Source organism: Elephantulus edwardii, unplaced genomic scaffold (assembly GCF_000299155.1).
Source record: "Elephantulus edwardii isolate Elephantulus edwardi_28Jun2011 unplaced genomic scaffold, EleEdw1.0 scaffold00030, whole genome shotgun sequence".
In the NCBI taxonomy this organism is placed as follows: domain Eukaryota; kingdom Metazoa; phylum Chordata; class Mammalia; order Macroscelidea; family Macroscelididae; genus Elephantulus; species Elephantulus edwardii.
The window spans coordinates 19,810,501-19,832,387 of NW_006399780.1; the positions used below are offsets into that span (position 1 = coordinate 19,810,501).

A 21,887-nucleotide genomic window follows, 5' to 3' on the forward strand; every position below is an offset into this window, starting at 1 on the left:
TGATTCTTTTTTTTTTTTTTAATTTTATTTTATTATTTTGTGTGTGTGTACCATCAAATCAGATCTGACTGGTACAGGAGAAAATTGTCCCTCTTTCTCCGGCAGAGTATCTGATGGATTCGAACCATGTACCTTTGGGATTGCAGTACAGCTTCTTGCCACTAGGCCACCAGAGTTCCCCTCATCTCCTGATTCTTAAATTACTATCTCAATTATGAAAAGAATTGAGGGGATCTTGAACTCTCCCTTATATCTCTCCTAAACAAAAGCGTTTATCCGTTATAGAATATAACAAGTACTCCTTAGAAAAGAGCAAATTTGGCGAGCTCTGGTGGCTTAGTGGTAAGAAGCTGTACAGCAATCCCAGAGGTGCGCAGTTCGAATCCACCAGATGCTCTGCTGAGAAGGAGGGACAATCTCCTCCTGTACCAATCAGATCCAATTTGATGGTACACACACACACACACACACAAATAATAATTAAAAAAAAGGATAGGTTCCTAACAAAATTATTTTAATTTCCTCCCCTCAACATTTTCTTTCCTGGTTTATTTGGACTTCTGGAATCTGATCAAAGCATATACTCCTGTTTTCATCTCACTTCTACAAGTTGAAGAGTAAAATAAAAATGGTCAAGATGAAAGAACCACTTATCAAAATTTGCTCTGATTATGGAAATTTCTAAGTGCTAAAAAGTTCCTTTCATTTAGGACTTTAGAATGGATCTCATTTCTTGAATTTAAGTAACCTAGGCCTAGCTGTCACGTTTGTTTGTCTTATCTAGGTGTCCTTCAAGTTTCTAAGGAAAAAAACCCTCTCCCTCATTTCATAGTGTTTAATAATGCTCCCAGCATGCAGTTTTGGACTCAGTTCCCTCTTTTATGTTGTTTCTGGTTATTCTTCCTTTTTCAGTTCTGAATGAAGAGGGCTCTTGGAAGTTTATTGTTCTCTATTAGTAATTATGGAATCTGAAAGATTAATTATCTCCCTCCCCCTTTACCTTTTTTCTCAAGGCTGAATTACTGTCAAAGTCTAGATCCTTAAAGCCTTCCTCATAAGTTTAATTTTACTTCATCCTTTCCAGATAAGGAGCCCTGTTAGCACAATGTTTAAGCACTCAATTGAAAGGTCAGTGACTCGAACACACACTATTCTGTAGCAGAAAAGACCTGGTAATCTGCTTTTGTGAAGTTTGTTGTTATGTGCTGTCAAATTGCCTGCGACCCATAGCGACCTGATGTACAGCAGCTCTGAACCCTGCACTATCCTGAGCCAGTCTCATTAACTCTGAAACACCTACCCCTATTACTCCAGATACTGTATTAGTCTCATCTGCGGTCTTCCTCTCCTGCACTGTCCCTCCACCTTTCTGAACATGATGTTCTTCTCCAGTGACTGGTCCTTCCTGGCCCCATGCCCAAAGTATGTGAAATGAAGCTACAAAATCCTTGCCTCTAAGGAGAAACTTGGTTTCACCCTTTCCAAGACAGACTTATTTGTTTTTTTGGTGGTCTGTGGTGTGTTCAAGACTCTTCTCCGGCACCACTTCTTCTATCATCCTTAGTCATTGTGCAACTCTCGGATGCATAGCAAGTAATTGAAAAGACCATGGCCTGGATTAGGTGTACCAGACTGACGTCGTTGCTTTTCAGTACTCTGGAGAGGTCCCTTACAGCAGATTTTCCCAATGCAATTCATCTTTTGATTTCCTGGTGCCACGAGTGTTGATTGTGAAGATTACAGTCTAGGAAATACTTCTACTCTGTCACACATTGGATCACTCTGACTCAGAATTGACCCCACAACGTGTGATACCAGTTCTCACTGGGTTCACTTTCTGAGTGTATTCCCAATGCTTTACTGACTAGACTTCTATCCTTCCCTCTTAATAACATTTCTATCTGCAAACAGTGACCAAATCCCAAATTCTAAGCCTTATTCAAAGAGTACACAGGATATATGTATATATGGAGGAAGAAATTATGTGGAATATATTGCTGACCCTTAAAGGTTGTTGCTCCATGGCCTTTGGTTTCTGAATCATCTTAATGGGACTTTTGTTAAATTCTTCTTGCACTAACAGTAGAGGTACTTGGCCTAAATGCCCCCTCCCCCTGCTTTAGGCAAAGGTATCAATTACATTAATCCCCCAAAGCACTCCCATCTCATTCTTGGCAGTCCCCTGTGCCCCTCTCCCAGCTGCGTCCTTGCTGGTGCCTGGCCCTTCCATTTCGTTAGGAGAAGCAATCTTGCTCCTGCATTGTGGAGATATATTTCTCAGCTAGGGCGCAAGCAGTGCCAGCGCTGCCCCCGGTGAGGTCCCTGGCAGCCATAAAAATTTTTATTGTGATTATGTTGGTGTCGGGGTGTCCATCTGGGTTATTGCACACCTAGTTTAATTGATTGAAGTTTAATTTATTGACACTTCAAATTAAATGATCAGAATAAACTGAGCTGTTACTCTGGCCAGCTTGTTTTAATGGTTGATTGCTGGAAGCAGACCTCTGCTTGAACTAAAACCCCCAAAGAGCAATTGACGCTGCTTCTAACTCTCCCCATGTCTTGCCCTCCAAGAAGACCTCGTTATAGATTTCCGACGTATTTATATATGTTTTTTCCCTCTGCTTCATAGTGGTGGGAAAGAGTTGGTCCCTGGCAAGGTATAAATTATATCAAAGGTCTAGGGGAGTTGTCACATGGTCAGAAGCATAGAGGGGGCCTCAATGTGAAAAAAGCCAGACCCTTGAGAAGTCAGGTCTTCCCTGGGAGGAAAAGGATGAATACATTTATCCACATATTTGAGGGAGCCTAGTGACTTTATGGCAGGTTTAGGATCTTTTTCACCTGGATACTTGCTACTGTTTTTTAATTTGCCAGCATGACTTGATTAGAGTCAGGATATTGACAAGAAACCTAGTTGTGAAATGAAGAACTAGGGGAGGCAAAAGATGGAACAAGAGTAAAGATAATCATTTACCTAACCACTCATGCTGGAGGAATTAGAAAAGGGAGGCTGACTGCTTTTGTAGAGGGGTTGGGAGGTTCAGTCCAAGCACGGCAGAAGATGCTAGCCCTGGCAAGGGCTCTCTTTACTTCTGCCCTGCTTTTCTCATTTCTGGGCAGATTAGGTTTTGTGTTTTGTTGGTGTTTTTTTTTCCCAAGTGAAATTGATTAGAGGGAGCCCTCCTGGCTTAATGGTAAGAAAGTATTTATTCATAAAGGAATAAATGAGAAAACTAGCACAGCCAGCAGGGGGAGCAAAGGTTAGCACCACACTCCTCTAGTTTTCAATGGCTGAATGGTGGTTATGAGATGGAGAGAGACAACATGGCCCCTCATTCTTCAGGAATGCCTTCTCAGGCCTTTTAAAATTCAGGAAGTCTGTCTGTTGAAGAATTTGTTGTCTGTCTGTTGAAGAATTTGTTGTCTAGGGATTACACAGTCTCTCATTTATTTTTTATTTATTTATATGGGAGCCCTGGCTTAATGGTAAGAAAGTGTGCTGTCAGTGCAAAGGTATGCAGTTTGAATTCACCAGCTTCTCCAAGGGAGAAAGATGGGCACCCTCTTTCTGTGAGATTAACTGCCTCTGAAAACCTGTTTGAGGGTCAGCTATGAGTTGGTTCTAACTGGATGGTACACACCTCCTGTCCCAAGATTTTTTAGACATCTCCCTAAACCACCAAATCTCTTTCAGAAATTCTTCCTGCTGTGTACTGAAGTCATATATGCTACAATTGAAGCCTGGGTCTGTTTGACTTTTATTATTTCCTCAATCAAAGTAGATCTCCTCATTCATAGCCTACTGACTTTGATAGCTATCTACCAGTTATCTTCCATTTCTTTATTCCCCCCGCCCCCAGTTTGGTAGTCAAAGAACATGTTTAATTAAAAAATAATGAAACATTAAAAAAAAAGAAACTTCCATTCGCTCTGTGGAACACCATAGAAAGTAAATTTAATACTTTACAGTGACTTAAGACATTTACTCAATCTTCCATTTCTTTTTGACTGGCTTGATTTTTAGAGAACTGGATGGAACTAAGGAGAGGATAGCAGTTCTCCCTGAGGGGTTGATTTAGGGAGTAGATAGACCAAAAGGTGAGCACAGAGGCTGTCCATTCAGTGTTTCAGAGACTGACTTACTTTTCAGGAGCAAGTATTAGGAGAGGCATAGATCTGGACCACAGATGCATTAGAGATGGATACAGCTTCATTTGAGTTTTCCCTTTGCTGAGTAATAAGCAGGTGTTTGCTCCTCGATTACCAAACTGGGAACTACAGAACTTCACGTGTTTCTGTAGACCTCAGGGTATGGGTACAGTTTGATTTGTACTTATGCTTTTTCCTCCCAGCAGCAGTGCTGCTTTGCTTTGTCTTATTTCTACTAATTACTTGCCCTTTCATGACAGCTGAAGAATGAGAGACTGTGTAATCCCTAGACAACAAATTCTTCAACAGACAGACTTCCTGAATTTTAACAGGCCTGAGAAGGCATTCCTTAAGAATGAGGGGCCATGTTGTCTCTCTCCATCTCATAACCACCATTCAGCCATTGAAAACTAGAGGAGTGTGGTGCTAACCTTTGCTCCCCCTGCTGGCTGTGCTAGTTTTCTCATTTATTCATTTATGAAGGCTGCATACATATTTATTGGAGTCATTACTGTGTACCAGGCAAAGGAGAGGGGGTGGGGTTCTTGTAATAGAGTCAGTCATTTTCCTCTTTTTTTCTCCCTTTCCCTATTGTCTTTATTTATTATCCTTCATGGTCTTCAGAAGGATTCAGATTTAATTCTAAACCTAGGCCTTTTAACTCAAAAAAATCTAAAAAAATTGTAAATGTGTATTTGGGGAGGGAAAGAGATCTATAGATTTCATCAGCTTGTTAAAGGGATCTTCTGCAATACAAAAAAGGAATTAATCTTGCAATCCCAGAAGTGCACGGTTCAAATCCACCAGATGCTCTGCTGAAGAAGGAGGAACAGTCGCCTCCGGTACCAGTCAGATCTAATTTGACGGTACACGCATAAAAAAAAGGAATTAATCTTAACCAATATTTAGGTCACACCTTTTATTTCTCCAATAAGGAAACTGAGTCCCAGAGAAAATAGTACTTCAACTAATGGTTGAATGAGACTATAACTCAAGTATCTTAAGAGTTCAGAGACATTTTTTCTTATAAGTAATGTTAGGATTTTTGGTGACTCTTTTCCATATTTTGTACCTATGTAAGGTAGGAAGAATCTTTCTAGGTGGTTCTTCTTGCCATCAGTTTTTCCTAAGACCTGTGTTCATGGGAAGATCACTGTTTGGTGTCATGTCAGCTGACAAACTGTGACTGACTCTGGGGGAATGGGAATCCCAGAACACTTGATTGTACGTATATGAAACCTATATTTGACCAGAAGAACAGAACAAGGAAACACTGCATGGTTCAAAATCGGAAAGAGAGTATGCCAGGGATGCATCCTATATCCATGCCTTTTTAATCTATATGCAGAACAGATTAGCAGAGAAGATGGGCTCTATGAAGAAGAATGTGGCATCAGGATTGTAGGAAGACTCAACAACAACAACAACCTATATTATACAGATGACACAGCCCTGCTTGCTGAAACTGAGGATGACGTGAGACATTTGCTGCAGAGGGTCAAGGATTGTAGTCTTCAATATGGATTGAAGCTCAACATTAAGAAGACAAAGATTCTCACCACTGGGCCAGTTGGGAGCATCATGATGGTGAAGAGATTGAGATTGTTAACAGTTTCAGTTTACTTGGCTCCACAGTCAGAACTCATGGTACTAGCAGCCAGGAAATCAAAAGATGAATTACATTGGGGAAAATCTGCTGTGAGGGATTGTTCCAGAGTGCTGAAGAACAGTGATGTCAGTCTAGGGACTAAGCTTTGTTTGTTTGAACCAGACCATGGTCTGTGCAATTACTTCCAATGCATCAGAAAGTTGGACAATGGGATGATAGAAAGAAAATTTATGCCTCTCAGTTATGGTGCTGGAGAAGAGTGTTGAATGGACTGGTAAAAGAACAAACAGGTTCGTCCTAGAGAGAGTGAAACCTGGCTGCTCCTTGGAGGCAAGGATTCTGAAGCTCTGTCTGATATACTTTGGGCATGTTGCAAGGAGAGGCCCGTCCTTGGGGAGTGACATCATGCTTGGGAGGGTAGAGGGACAGCATAAGAGAGGAAGACCCTCGATGAGATGAATTGACTCAGTGACTGGGATAATGGGGGTAGATGTATCAGAGATGATGATGTTGGCACAGGATAGAGAAGGGTTCAGAGCTTTTGTACATAGGGTCACTGTGAATTGCCAGCGACTCAACAGCACTTAACAACAGCTGAGTTAGTGATAACTGTGACTCCTACTCTTTCCTTGGTTATACTTACTGAATCTAAACAGATTCTTGGGGGTGGTATGTGAAAACTGCTCTTTGCTTTCAAAAACTTGAGCTTATTCTTTTCTTTTTGGCTGAAGTCTCTAAACTTGTGGCTGACAAATTGGAGCACTCAACCCCAGAGAGAGCTCTTTATTTTAAAGAAATTGACACGGAGTCAGGGTGTGAAGTACCTGCTTAGCCACATGGGACTGGAAGAGATATCTAGGAATTTCTCCTTGGAGAGGGTGAGGCACAGGATAGGACAGGGTTTTAATCTTTTGTTCATAGGGTTGCTGTGAGTCATAGTGGACTTGAGGACATCTTACAACAACAATAGAGCATCTTTAACTTGTCTTGGTTTTGCTTTATAAATAGATTTGAGTAAAGAGCATCTTCTTATTGTTTCTAATTGATCAAGGCCTGTTGTTAGGGTACTTACTGCTTCTTGTATGGCCGTAAGGATTTCTTTAGAAGCACAGAATGAAGAACTCAACTAGATGCTTTTTTTTGGCTGTGTGAATAGCATCCTTAACTCCACAGTCATCTTGTCTCTTCCCAACCCTACCAAACGAACAAATAAGTAATTAGTTATAGCCCTCATAAACCTTCTCAGTCAGTTTTAGTCACTATTCCACTAGTCTTACTCTGGTGGCATCTTACCCCATAGTGTTCTCTTAACTGTACATATTTATGAACAGACTTTCTTCAGTGTTTTTCAGAGTCTTCCTCTATTAACCTGCCGTATAAGGTGTACAAAATAGCTTTTTTCCAGAGCTACCTGTTAAATAGTTTTGCTGAGGAAGCTGCAGGTCAACTACAAGGCCCACAGGGGGCAGCACGAGGAATGATTCGTCCTCTCTAGTTCTGCAGGTGCTGGAGGAGGGAGTGTACTCAGAGATAGTGATGTTTTTCATTAGACTTCAGAATCCCCTGATTGAGATCAAAGACTCATATTCTCCAGACTTGTTTATGCAGTGCTGTTTTCACTTTCTTAAGAGAGTATTTTAGTTTTTTGACAGTCAAAACATGTGAAAGCTACTAGAGCCACCCATTCTTCCATAAACCAAACTACCTGCATATCATTTCCAGGTACAATTAGCATTTGAGGTGAAGTTCTGTTATACACTCAGGCTGTGGCTCTGTGAAAGTCAGTGCATCACAGAACTTTGTCTCGAAAGCTTTCTAGCAGCTTACTCGTTTGGAGTGTAGTAGGGAGGGAAGAAAAGACTTTTTAAATCCTTTGAATATGACCCTAAACTTGTAGGGTCTTTGTCACTAATAATCGTTTAATGTGTTATAAGTCAAGCCTAGTCCATTGTTCAGAAGGTCATTTCTCAATTGCTGGAAGTTATTTATAAATAAAATTGTCCTTTGTAAAAACTTAAAATCAAATTTCATTAACAGTAATGGCTTTTAGGGCCTTGAACTGGCTGATTTTATGACATGAAATTCCTGGTTGTCCCTATTCCTGAGATGTAAGGGACACAGGCAGTGGCGACATCAGCTGCAGTCAGGAGGTGGCAGGAGAAGAAAAGGAGAAGCTGCTGGCTACAGCTCTTGCAGAGTGGAGTGGTAACTCTGTGCTTACACTCACCTGAATTCTCAGCTTTATCTCTGTGATCATTCATTTGCAAGTTTGAAAAGACCAGCCTTTTCCGGAGTGCCGCTTTAGCCCTTTCATGGCTGTGATAAGTCAAATTTGATTTTTCTCCTTGCCTGCCTTTGTTAGTCTTTTAGTCTTTCCAGGGAGAGCCAGTGTTTCTAATCTTGGGATTTCTTTGACAGTGTATTGCAGGCAGACAGTGAAACCAACCAGGAATACAAACCATGAATCTGTTTCTCTTTGCCAGCACGGCTGTCTTAGTCACATACACACTGTTGGCTGTAAGAACATTGCCTGATTTCCAGTTGGCCATGAGGATTGTTTTTTTAAATTTGAGACCTCATTCCTTCTAGGGATGCCAGACTCTAGCTAAAAGAACTAATTACAGCGAGCCCTGGTGCCCTAGTGGGAAGAAGCTGCACTGCAATCCCAGAGGTGAGCCATTCAAATCTCCCAGAACCTCTGCTGGAGAAGGAGGGACAGTAACCTCCTGTACCAGTCAGATCAAATTTGATGGTACACACAAAAAATAATAAAAATAAAATTAAAAAAAGGAAACAGTTACAATTATGATGGATCAATCCCATTTTAAATCATTGGACAGCTCTGTAAGGTTCTTATAAATGTAGGTACAGACAACCAACCAGAGGATTCAAGGGATAAAAGATTTCCTTCCCTATGAACTGCTTTTATTCTTTTTAGGAAATTAAATCCCATTACTTCCCCCATTTGATGAGTTAAGGCCAACTTACTGCAGAACTGAATTTCCCTTTAAAGGAATTATCTTTCTCCAGGGAATTAAGAGTTAGGAAGGTTATTTCTGTGACCTCTTAGGCTCTGGAAGACTTCCCTCTGCTACTCAGAGTTTTTTGGCTTGAGAGAAGAGTTCATTAAGCCTAGTTAATTACCGAGAGTAATGCTTGTAGGGTATACATCTCTGATGAGTATTTATCAGAGGAGAAACATGTTGATAGTAATACCACCCAAAATGACCACACTAGAAAATCCCGTGTATATATGGAAGTTTAATTATAAGATCATTCAGATGCTTATTGCATCAAGAAGATTTTACTATATTCTCACACTTTATATAGGTATTGAGAGTTTAGTATATACCAAACATTACTGTAGACACTTGAGGAAAACCACAAAAATTGCTTCTCTCAAATTGAAGTGAGGACGCTTTTATTTTCTATAACCTTGTCAAAAGAGTGGGTTCTCTTCACTTCATTCTTCACACTCTCTGAGCTAGGATTAATTCTTTATAAGATTACAAACCTGGAGTCTATGGAAAAGTTTGCTTTTTCAGAGGCTTCAGTTACTGTGACTGGGGCGGTGATGCTTTTCTCCTCACCCTTGAGTCTTTTGAGATGTACTTGGAGAATGTGTTTGGCCCCTGTGTAGACTGTGGGTGTCTCAAGTAAAACTAGAGGAGAGAAGGAGCACCAGCAGCCCTGTTTCATAGTAGAGCAATCTCAGTGGTGAGTAATGCTGATTAGAAAGGAAGGTGAGGCTGGGAGCTCCTTCCATACATCTACTACTGTCTCTTCTTTCTTCTTTCCTCTGCTACTTATCTTGTTCCTTAAAAGTTACAGAGCATCAGAACACCACAACTTCTGCAAAATTAGATCCTTGCAGTTGAAGAAGGGCATTATTTGAATATAACTATCAAGGCTGAAACTGCAATTCCTTCACAAGAGCTAGTGCCCTCAAAGCATTATTCTTGGTAGATAAAAGAAAATCTTCTTTTGCACCCTGTCTCCAAATCCCGAAGTATTTCTCTGATAGAGTCTCTTTGCACTGTTTGCTAACTGTACCAACATTCACTTTGTTTTGTTTTGGGGGTTATTTTTAATTTTTTTTTATTGTTGCACATTTTCTTCCCCTTACTTCCTCCACCCCCACCCCACCCCACAAGGTACCCCTTGTTCCAAATTGTTGTCCTGTGTATAATGTCTAACCGTGTATTCCTTTCAGACAGTTGTTCTCATCTGTTCTAATGCAGTATTCATTATCTATTCACTCTTTTCCCATTTCCCCGCCCCCATATCTGTCCTATTTTATAATAGTGGTGTTATGCAGTATTTGTCCACTTGTGACTAAGGTATTTCACCCAGCATAATGTCTTCCATGATTCCCCATGTTGTGTAGTGTTTTATGAGTTCACTATTTTTCAATGCCGAGTAATAGTCCATTGTGTGAATGTACTATAGTTTTTCTAGCCATTCATTTGTTGATAGACACTTGGCTTGCTTCCGTCTCTTTGCTATTGTGAATAATGCAGTAATAAACATGGGTGTGCCAGCATTCACTTTGGTGAATCCAACATTCACTTTGATGGATTTTATTTATTTTTTTTCCTAAGAAGTTAAGTGGTAGTGGTTAGGAGTATAGTGGAGGAGTTGGGATTATAGGACAGACATTGGAAGATGAGTCTCACTGAACTGCATTAGAAGCAGGGGGGTTTGTATATATACGCTTGTCTCTGCTCAGTATGTATAAGTGTTAAGTGTTTTAGAGGAGGCTTGCTTTAAGCCTCTGCATTGCTGCTGCATTGGAACTGCAGAAACTTCCAAGTATACAAATGGCCTTGTGCAGTGCCTCTTAATCCAGTCACATTCTCTGTCCCTGGGAGGGAGAGTAATTTGGAAAATAACTATAGCATAATACTTGGAGATAATAGTATGACCCACCTTGATTAAGCCTCTTAGAATCTGGCTCAGATAAATGATTTCTCTGATGCTTGTTTTGGAAGCCTTTGTTCAGCACCCTGACACCCCAATAACTTCTCTCACCACTTAATCATTCTCAGTAGGAAATGTATAAATCTAACCTGTTTGGGGTAGAGGATATACAGAATCTTCACTGTGTGCCTTTGTAAGCCTCAGTGAAACCCTAGGGGAACGTGTCTGGTTTTCCAGTGCTGATGGGAGCTGTTAGGACTGAAGGTGTGTTCATATCTCTTCAGGAACCCTCCTTGTATACTGTCAAAGCCATCCTGATTCTGGACAATGATGGAGATCGACTTTTTGCCAAGGTGAGTATTCCTTTCAGGTTAATTTGGGAGCAGAACAAAGACATGTTCCAAGATTTGAAGGTTAAAACTGACCTTGTTAATTCCTATTCCTTGATAATTATAATTTTTAACAAGTCTTCATCTTACTTTGGCCATTTCAGATAAAATCTGAGTTGTTGCTTCCCTCCTTGCTGTCTTTAGACCTTAGTCTCCTTTACTACCTGTATACAAGCAGGGAAAAAGCTTGAGAGTCTTAGTTCTTGAACACAGCAGTGTCTAGACATGAGAAATGAGCTTTTCATACCCATCACTCCTGTTGCCTTCCCTCCTGCTTATCACCCTGCCTGGATTTTTCCAGGAGACTCTAGCCAGTGTAAGGTTCCAGGCCTGAGTCTGTAGTCACATCAAACTTACCTTTTCCTGACTTCTCAGAGTGATGTCTCTAACTTTAGGCCTACTGGAAAAAAAGGAGAAAGGACACCCCTTTCCTTTCCCTCAGAATGCTCCCCCTCCTGTAGAAATTTCTTCTGTCCCTGGTGTATTAACTCTGGGCGAGCATAGCATAAATCAATCAGCAGGTAGAGATTAGTTTAGAATTCACCAGCTGTTCCTCCCTGTAATTGGATGTAACTATGCAGGACACCTTTTGAAACAGTTATCCAGTTACTAAATGCCAGACCTGTCATAGGTCTTCAGCTGACTGCGACAGATTAGCCCCTAAAGAGCAGAGCGATTTAGCAGCCTGCATCTCCTCCCCCTTGCCAGGGAGAGGTTGAGAGTGGGCTCAGTAACACACTAAATTGCCTCTTACTTCTTTTAGTTTGTGGAAAAGAAAGGTAAGATAAGTGAGCACAGGGCAGTTTTGCAGGCTCTTCCCATTCCTCAGCTTCATGCAGTGACTGAAATTCTGCACTCCTGATGCCTATGTGTTCACTGGCACTACTCCCTGACTCAGGGTAGCACCTTGGAAGCACTTGTCAGGGAATGGTCTCAGAACTCTGCCAGAATGCAGAGCAGCAGAGCCTCATTGTCAGGCTCACAGGTCTCTTTACCCTCACATAGTCTTAGGAATGTTAAGTGAGCAACCTTTACTTTAAAAAAAAAAAATTAGATTACTCACTGTCAGTTCCCTGTGTCTGTGGTCGATCCTTCTGTGTGTTCATGTTTATCCTTTGCCCCATTCCTTGACAGATAGAAATCCAAGATCCCAAAACAAAATACATGATTAATCATTCTGAGATTTCAGCTCTAAAGACTCAACTCCATCTCCTTTCCCTTTGACCAGTACTATGATGACACGTATCCAACTGTCAAGGAACAAAAGGCTTTTGAGAAGAACATTTTCAACAAGACCCATCGGACGGACAGTAGGTCATTTTCCTTTCACTGACTCCCTGTGTTCAGGGAACCATGGTGGGAAAGAAGATAGTGAACAAGATTATGAAGAAAGGATAAAATGACTCTGCCTCCTTTTTTCTTTCCCTCCTCCCCTCATATAATAAACTCTTCAGAAATGTAATGGGGAGGTGAGTGTACCTCACGCGGGAATACCGTGCTGGAAGGTTGGCTGTTAGCTACCTGTCTAGTCCCTGGATTTATGAGCCTCACTTGACAAATTTAACTGCAGCTCTGCTTATTGTACCGCATCCATTAGGGCAGGTAAATGGAAGTCTGTAAAGGTGACCGCTCTGCATTTTCACCTCCGAAAGATGACTAGTATCCTGTCTCATACACAAGGAGGGAAATAAGGGGTAGCGGAGGGAGTAGAGGAGAAGATACATTTAGATACTTAAAAGTTCTATTTATCTTTTGCTCCCTCTGGAAAACAAAAAAACAGGTCAGTTTAGGACTTTGCAGGTCATTATGAACTGTGCTACCCTAACCCCAAATGGATAGATACCAAGTTCATAGTAACTCTCTCTGTCTTAACACCTTATCTCAGGCCACCTACTGTTTCCACTCTTTTTCTCAGGTGAAATTGCCCTTTTGGAAGGCCTGACAGTGGTATACAAAAGTAGTATTGATCTGTATTTCTATGTGATCGGCAGCTCCTATGAAAATGAGGTAAGCATTCTTATCCACTCTGATTCTACTGCCTAAACCACAGACACTGACGCCCCAGAAATGCCTTGTCCCTCTGACTGCTGTCTTTGGAAGTTGCCAGAGATATCTGCCGGGTCTACAAATATGGTTCAGCAAATGAACAAACCTGGAAAGGAAGTTTTCCCACATTTATCTTTTATTTGTTATTATTAGGTGCCATTGAGTTGGCTCTGACACACAGCATCTCTGTACAACAGAATGCAACTCTGCCTGATTCCATGCTAACCTTACGATCTCTGTTGTAACTTAAGTCCAGTGTTGCAGTTATGTACCGTTCTATCTCATTGAAGGTCTTCCTCTCCAGTGACTCTAAATATTCCAAACGTGGTATCTTTTTCCAAGTACTGACCCCTCATATAACTTGCCAAGGTATGTGAGATGAAATCTAACCATCTTTACCTCTGAGGAGCACTCTGGTTGCAGTTTCCTCATATTATGACTGCAGCCTCCAATATGGATTGAGGCTCAATGTCAAGAAGACAAAGATTCTCACCACTGGGCCAATTGGCAGCATCAGGATGGATGGTGAAGAGATTGAGATTTTTCACAGCTTTAGTTTGCTTGGCTCCACAGTCAACACTTTTGGCACCAGTAGCCAGGAAATTAAAAGACATATTTCCTACTGCAATCTCAAAGGTACATGGTTCAAATCCACCAGATGGTCTGCCGGAGAAGGAGGGATCATTTCCTCCTGTACCAGTCAGATTTGATTTGAGGGTACATGCACAAAAAATAATAAAATAAAATTTTTTTTTTAAAAAGACGTATTTCCATGGGAAAGTCTGCTGTTAGGGACCTCTCCAAAGTACTGAAGAGCAGTGGTGTCTCTCTGGAGACTAAGGTGCATCTGATACAGGCCGTGGTCTTTGCTATCACTTGTTATGCATCAGAGAGTTGGGCAATGACTAAGGAGCATAGAAGGAGAATTGATGCTTTTGAGCTGTGGTGCTGGAGAAGAGTATTGAAGGTACCACGGACTGCTAGGAAAACAAACAGATTCATCCTGGAATGGGTCAAACCGAACGGCTCCTTGGAGGCAAGGATTCTGAGGCTCCATCTAACATACTTTAGACATGTTGTATGGAGGGACTGGTCCTTGGAGAGGGACATCGTGCTTGGCAGGGTGGAGGGACAACGCAGGAGGGGAAGGCCCTCGATGAGGTAGATTGATTCAGTGACTGGGGTAATCTGGATGGGTGTATCAGAGGCGGTGCGATTGACACAGGACAGAGCAGAGTTTAGGACTGTTGTACATAGATTCGCTACGAGTCGCAAGCGACTCGATGGCGCATAACAGCAACAACAACAATCATATAAGTAGCACTATATGTCTTTTAATGCATGCTGACATATAATAATAGCTATGTCCCTCTCTGGATAGTGTTTTTTATAAAAATGGGTTTCTGAGATGTGGTCAAGATTGGGGAGATCTTACCATAAAAAATCACAACTAAGCATGCTTCAACCACTTAGCCAATACTCTTCGTTATGTTTAGCCATACATTTTACTTTGTTTTTAGCCATACATTTTAAATTATTCACTTGGAAAGGCTGTGGATATAGTTGTCTTTACCTTCTTCCTGTACTCACTGAAAGCTGTTTACTTTAGAGAGCAGTTTCTGGGAGGATTGTTGTTGTTGGATGCCGAGTTGAGTTTATCTTACAGCAACCCTGTGAACTGACTTTAACCCTGTCCTGTCCTGTGCCATCCTCATCATCTCTGACACACTTGAGCCTGTTGCTGTAGTCACTGTGTCTATCCATCTCGTTGAGGATTTTATTCTCTTTCACTGACCTTTCAGGCATAGTAATCTTTTGCTTAGTCTTTCAAGCATGATGTCCCCTTCCAAGGAAAAGTTTCTCCTAGCAGCATGCCCAAAGTATGAGAGATGAACTTTGCCATCTTTGGTGGCTTAGTTTTAAGGAGTTGCACTGCCAACCCAAAGGCACAAGGTTTGAATCCACCAACAGCTCTGCAGGAAAAAGATGGACAGTCTTCTCACGTGCAGTTTACTGCCTCTGAAAATCTGCTGGAGGATCAGCTATGAGTTGAGTTCTGACTCAGTAGTACATAACAACAACAAACTTTGGCTAATAGAGACCCCATGTGTATCAGAGTACAGTTGGGCTCTGAAAGAGTAGATAAGTAGTAAAAATAACATTCCTGCCTCATTTAAAGAGAAAGTTTAAAAGAACTAACTTTTAAGAATTTTTTTTATTGCTATAAGATCATGATAAGTATATTTTTTTTTAATTTTTAATTATTTTTTTTTAATTATTTTGTGTGCATGTACCTTCAAATCAGATCTGACTGGTACAGGAGGATATTGCGCCTCCTTCTCCGGCAGAGCATCTGGTGGATTCGAACCGTGTTCCTCTGGGATTGCAGTGCAGCTTCTTGCCACTAGGCCACCAGAGCTCCCCAATAAGTATATTTTTTTATACCTTGCAACACTTCTATGCATTATATCATTAGTACCCTTGTTTTACACATGAGGGAGATAAATTAAGAACTATATCATATTATTTATATTTGACCGTTATCAACCTGTAAAAGTGATTTCTTTCATGTAATTCGATCTAATAACTTTCCTGTAGTCACGACTTGAATCCAGATCTCTCTGACTCCAAAGCCCATGATCTTCCACTCACTCTGCTGCCTTATGACTTCATCTGTATCTTGGCTGATGTATTTTTCTACCTATAACATTAAGTAGGGAGTGTTGTTGGTGGCCTAGTGGTAAGAAACTGCTGCGATCCTGAAGGAACATGGTTCCAACCCACCTACTGCTCCCTGGGTGAAGAATGAGCAGTCTTCTCCTGTGCAGTTAACTGTCTGAACACCCTCTGAAGGGTCGCTATGGATTGGTTCTGACTCAACGGCACAAAACAACAACAATAATGACATTAGTTAACACAGTTGGTAAACCATGTAGAGAAATGTGACATGAAAAGTCTTGAACATTCTGGCAGCAGAGACTTGCATTTTGGTGTTATGTAGCAGAATGAATTTTTTGTGAGAAATTGCACTTGCCTGCTCCTCCTCCACCTTATGCTTGTGGTTTTTTGGTGAGTGCTTATGCTTTTTGATGCTTCAAAAATTGAAGAATTTTGCTTCTAGATAGTTTCTTTCAGATCCTTGAACTTTTTATCCTTCTATCTCCCAACAGCTGATGCTCATGACTGTTCTGAACTGCCTCTTTGACTCACTGAGCCAGATGCTGAGGTGAGCAGACCATTTCTTGATGTCGGTTTATAAGATAATGTAATATAGGGATTTATGGAAGATCAGCAGAGGCTCCAGGGAGTTGATTTAGTTTAAGAAGTTGAGCTTATTACCTCAGTTATTCATGACGTCAGGAAGGACTAGATGGAAAGCTTTTCCTTCCCATGGAATAATTTCCTACTGTGGTGATTACCAGTGGTCAGGAAAACAAAAGACGAATTACATTAGGAAAATCTGCTGTCAGGGACCTCTCCAGAGTACTGAAGAGCAATGATGTCATTCAGAAGACCAGGGTGCACCTGATCCAGGCCATAGACTTTGCAGTTACTTGGTATGCATCAGAAGATTGGACAGTGATTAAGGATAATAGAAGAATTGATGCCTTTGCGTGTGGTACTGGAGAAGAGTATTGAACATACCATAAACTGCCAAGAGGCATAAACAAGTCTGTCATGGAACTGGTGAAACCAAGTTTCTTCTTGGAGGCAAGGATTTTGAAGCTTCGTCTCACTAGAGGCAAGGATTTTGAAGCTCCGTCTCACATACTTTGGGCATGTTGCCAAGAGGGACATCTTGCTTGGAAGGCTGGAGGGACAGCACAGGAGAGGAAAACCTTTGATGAGATGATACAGTAACTTGAGTAATGGTGGTAGGTGTGTTGCAGACAGTGAGATTAGCTCAGGATAGTTAGGGTTCAGAGCTATTGTACATGGGGTTGCTATAAGTTGCAGTCACTCCTATGCCTACTTTTTATATTCCCTAGTGGCCTTGACAGAGTTCTAAGAAAACCTTCTGGGTGCTCTCTCTGGAGCCTCATTCTTTACATTGTTGTTAAGTGCCATTCAGTTGACTACAACTCATAACATCCAACCCTGTGAACAACGTATCTCTACCTTGCCCAGCAGGATGTCCTTCTCCTGGACTGGTCCCTCCTGGCAGTAACATGCACAGTTGTCTTCATCCAAGACAGACCTACATGTTCTTCTAGCAGTTCATGGGATATTCTTCTCTAGCACCACAATTCAAAGGCATTGCCTCTTCTTTGGTCTTCTTTATTCACTGTTAAACTTCCAGGGTTTTTTTGGTTTTTTTTCTTTACATTAGAGTTTGGGGAAAGGCAAGCATAGGAAAAATGCCCAGGTGGAATACCAGGTCTCTGGAAATGGAGGCAAAACAGCCACATTTTCACTTCCAGCCTTTCCGTTTTTCCTTCTGTTGAACAAGAGCTGCTTCTTCCCTTCAGCCTCTCACCAGCCCTTTTATCTTCATGTATATGGGCAATAGAAGAAATATAAGATACTTTTCTTGAAAAAAATCCAAGGCTCTGTACTTAATTTCCCCAGTAGTTCCCAAGTGAACCCAGTACAGACAGCCATCCGGAGCAAAGCAGCAGGCGCTCTCAGCCTCACAAAATCAGCAGGGGGAATGGCTCAGGTTTCCTCAGGAAGGGGTTGATTTATTTCTTAGCCAGGTGAATGAATAGACTTCGTTTTGGGTGATCTAGTGAAGCATTCAAGCTGACAGATGTGACTGGCCAAATGTACCAACCACCAGATCTGTGGCTGGTGAATGAAGGCCCTGACTGTTCTTGGATCCCTAGTTTGGCTTCTTTTAAAGGGCCTAGCAAAACTGGTAAAGGGTGAACAGAGAGAGACTTAGGCGGTTTATCAGTGCTTGATGTAAAGAGTTTCCCTTAAGCCCTCTCCTACCTCTGATCACCTCCAGATTAAGTTTAGCTTCATGTATTTTTCTTCCTTCCCACTAATGTCACTGTTTATGAGTAGTTTCAGGTACAGCAGTGTGACAGGTAGGAAAGAAATGATAGGTCTAGGTAATCAATTTCTGAAGAGTCACTTCCTTGATCCTTACTGAACAAATAAGAATAGGGAGGAATTTAGAGTGGGTGTGGTTCTTCACCTTATTTGCTTTTTGTCTGTGTAGTTGGTGGAAATATTTGTTGATTTATCTTGGGACCCCCAGCTCAATAGAGGTCTGTGATATCTTTTACAAACAAGCTGGATTTTTTTTCCTTCTCTTTGGGCAATCAGGAAAAATGTAGAAAAGCGAGCTCTGCTGGAGAATATGGAAGGCCTTTTCTTGGCTGTGGATGAAATCGTGGATGGAGGGTGAGTTCTGTGCCCTGACCAGGCCTCTCTGGGGCTGAGGTAAGGTGGTGGGGTAACTGCCTCTATCCTAACTCAAATGAGCTAATGGTCATATTCGTTAGTAAGTTGATCTTTCAGGACAGTATGAATAGTGGTCTCTTCTTTTGTCTTTGTAGGGTGATCCTAGAGAGTGATCCTCAGCAAGTAGTACACCGGGTGGCATTAAGGGTAAGTATGAGTATGTTCCTTAAATCTCTCTGTCTACTCACAGATACTCTCCAGGACCAGACTTCCCAAATGCTTCCTTAACTTAAATGCCCTTAAGGGTCAAAGCTTGTACAAAAAACAAAGCTTTTTTCCCTTTCAAACTATTATTATCTTGAAGAAGGAAAGTAGAAGTAACTTATTTCTGCACCTTAAACCTTAGTACAGTCTTTGCACAAATTGGATATTTAATGCATATTTATTGAATCAAATAAAGTAACTTCCTGAAGGAACTTAAAGGGGGCTGGCTTACTTCTCTAAGTTTGTTGTTGGTCTGTTTTGTATTATTCCTGTCCCTGGAGGGAGATTGTCTTTCTAATCTCTTAAAAGTTTTATGTAATTAGTGATAGCACTTCTCAATCATAGAGTCCCATTTGATAGATCTCTAGTCCTTTTCAGTACTAATAATGTCAGGAAGAAGTCTCTGAGAGGGCCAGGGAAAGCTCTAAATCTACTAGGAAGATGATGGTGGCTGAAGAGGGAGCTCACCCAGAAATTATGGGGGTATAGAGAGTAAAGCAGATCTCCCCACTCACAGAATGTCCCAGCTCTGACCTCCACAGAGTGAAGGCTGACAGTGCAGGGTAATGGGAAATCTTCTTCCTTAACTGCCTTGGGCTCCATTTGCATAGTTTAATCTTCTCCTCTAACATATGTCTCTATGTGGCAAGAGAGAGGGTTCACCACCACCACCACTAACCCCCCTTTCTCTTCTCAGGCTGCTGTTGCAGCAGTTTATTTCTTCAAATTAACATGCTGTCGTTACCCATCAGCCCTTGCAGGATCCATTAAACTACCCTTGGCTCCCGCTCATCCTTTCCCTAACCATATTGATATTCAGAGAAGGTCTTCTCTGATGAGGGAATCAGGCCCCCACCCCTAAATTGAGGGAGTTGAGGATCAGATAACTTGCTGATTACTTGGAATGTAATATATCTTTTAAGGCCTCTTGCCTTATCTTGCCTCAGAAACAGAGGGATAGATGAAATGACTTATGTTTTTTGCTCACAGAGCCTTAGGCCAAATGAAATTTTGACTGTGTTATGATGACACACTTTCAGAAAGGACTGAGAAAAATTTAGGGCCCCTGCATTTTGTGTCAGTTTAAAAGACCACTTCTTCCTTCTCTACCACCAAATAAATAGACCTTAATTCTAAGCTTTCTCCCATGATGAATTCCTGTCTCTCTCTGCCATAGGGTGAAGATGTTCCCCTTACGGAGCAAACTGTGTCTCAGGTATGACTTACTCTCCTCTTCCTCTCCAGATAGATTGGGTCACTAAAGAGCCTAGAACAAAATTTCACCCCAACTTGTCAAATCAGAATGGCACTGGAGACTGAAGACACATTTTCCTAGGCTCCCTCCTCAGAGAACTGGGGCATATACAGTCATATGCTTTCTACCTCCTATCCCTCAACCCCTATCCCAGTTTCCTGTGAGCAGTGATTGTCAGCCTTGCTCTGTACCCTTCAAACACTCCCTGCCTGCTGCTTCATTCAGTGATTTATTCCCCAGCAGAGGCTTGCCTTAAGCAGATGGTCTGTGTGCACACACACTAGCACTCTCTCCCTTATTATTCAAATGAGGGCCAAGCTGGAAATGCATATTCCAGAATATGCAGGTTTTGCAGATCTGTCCTGCTACCTTGACTGCAGACCTTGACAGCAAATAGATTATCTACCTAAGCAGGGGCAGGGCAAGGGAAGGATTCTGTTTTCTACCCACTGGAAAATCTGGATTTGGTACCTTTTTTTTTTAACATATATCTAGTAACCTCCCCTTCTACACACACAAACCTCAACACCCCCCCTCACCCTCCCACACACCCAGGTAGACATCTTCATTCTTCTAGTGGATTTGAATTTTTTTTTTTTTTAAGTTTCCTAAACTGGCAATCCATCTAGGGCCTTAGCTGTTTTCCTATCTCTCTACTATTTGGGGGTTTTGTGTCACCACCCATCTTCTAAGGACAAGGAAGGCAAGTGAGAGGAAGGAGAGCCCTCTCCCTGTTCCCACCCTATCCCCTAACCAGCCTTTCCCAGAGCTGCCTTTGTCTCTGCAGGTGCTGCAGTCAGCCAAAGAACAGATCAAATGGTCACTGCTTAGATGAACACCCGCTGTTCCTGGCTCCACACCTCCAATCATCGCATGTCTACTGTGACTTCTTATCTAGCACCCCAACTGATGCTCTCAGGGTTATCTTGGGGATCACAAAGTCCTTAAATCTCCTTTTGTGATTGTGCTCCCTCATACACATATTTCCTGTTTTGTCTCATTCTTACAGTTCTGAGAGTAAAGCTCCCACCCGTTTTAGATAAAGGATGGGGAAACATTCTCTTTCTAGACTAGATTATATGCCCCCCCCCATGCTCTCCTATCCCTCATACTTTCCTCTTCAGCTTCTGTGCCCTTTGCTGCAACTACATTTCAGATCAAAGCAGGAGAAAGAATGTGCTGAGAGTTTTCCTCCCTTTGCCTTTGCCAGACCTTCATCCCAGCAGCCATATGTCCAGCAAGGGGAGGGGAAGAGAGAGAATTCTTTTCTATAGAAGGATATGGGGGGTAGGGTGGACTGAGAGACACATCCATTCTCAGCCCTAGCTCCACCTGGCCTCAGCATAGTCTTCTATTCTTACTGCCCTGTCCTTGGGAAAAGAGATAGAAAACAACTCACAGCGAGAAGTTAGAGTAGAAGGAACAGTGATTTAAAATTGTGTTGGGTGAAGCTTATAAAATTCCTTTACTTCAGTCACAGCTGCAATTCTACCCTGATCCTGGATTATAGCTTCAAAACTGTTGCGGTCTGTGAATGTTCAGTGTGGGAGGGTTCATCTCTTAGCCCACTACCTTATCTGCCCACCTTTACTACCTGTGGGATCTTTTCCTAGCTTGTCCTCTCTGTGCTTTGGAGCAAAGCCAGTCCTTGGAACTAAAACTCCATTCTAGTCTTGAGAAGAAGAGTTTCTGCTCAGAACTAGGGGAGGGAGTGGAATTTATGACTTGGGCCTCTGGGCTCTGTCAGTCCCCTAGGCTCCCCCACATGCATTTCACTCCTCTACCTTGAGTCTGCAGTCTCTGTTGTTTAACCCTATCTTCTCTCTGCTTCTACTTCATCTCACTTCTCCTGCCTAGGTTGTTGAAAGAATGGTCTTTTTTTTCCACAAACCCTTTGGGA

General features: G+C 41.8%; 1 protein-coding gene across 3 annotated transcripts in view; it reads left to right on the forward strand.

Moving 5' to 3' along the window:
* Positions 1 to 20,822, forward strand: part of COPZ1 (coatomer protein complex, subunit zeta 1) — a 28,324-nt gene extending 7,502 nt beyond the window's left edge. Inside the window, exons 1-9 of one of the 3 annotated variants that reach the window (XM_006883926.1) lie at positions 10,725 to 10,742; positions 10,966 to 11,034; positions 12,299 to 12,380; positions 12,986 to 13,077; positions 16,287 to 16,342; positions 18,391 to 18,468; positions 18,624 to 18,675; positions 19,910 to 19,948; positions 20,775 to 20,822. In XM_006883926.1, the coding sequence (XP_006883988.1) occupies positions 10,725 to 10,742; positions 10,966 to 11,034; positions 12,299 to 12,380; positions 12,986 to 13,077; positions 16,287 to 16,342; positions 18,391 to 18,468; positions 18,624 to 18,675; positions 19,910 to 19,948; positions 20,775 to 20,822 (534 nt within the window). Of the gene's footprint in view, positions 1 to 10,724; positions 10,743 to 10,923; positions 11,035 to 12,298; positions 12,381 to 12,985; positions 13,078 to 16,286; positions 16,343 to 18,390; positions 18,469 to 18,623; positions 18,676 to 19,909; positions 19,949 to 20,774 lie in introns of those variants that run through there. The other 2 variants (XM_006883925.1, XM_006883924.1) reach the window with 2 other exon arrangements.
* Positions 20,823 to 21,887: the final 1,065 nt, after the last annotated feature.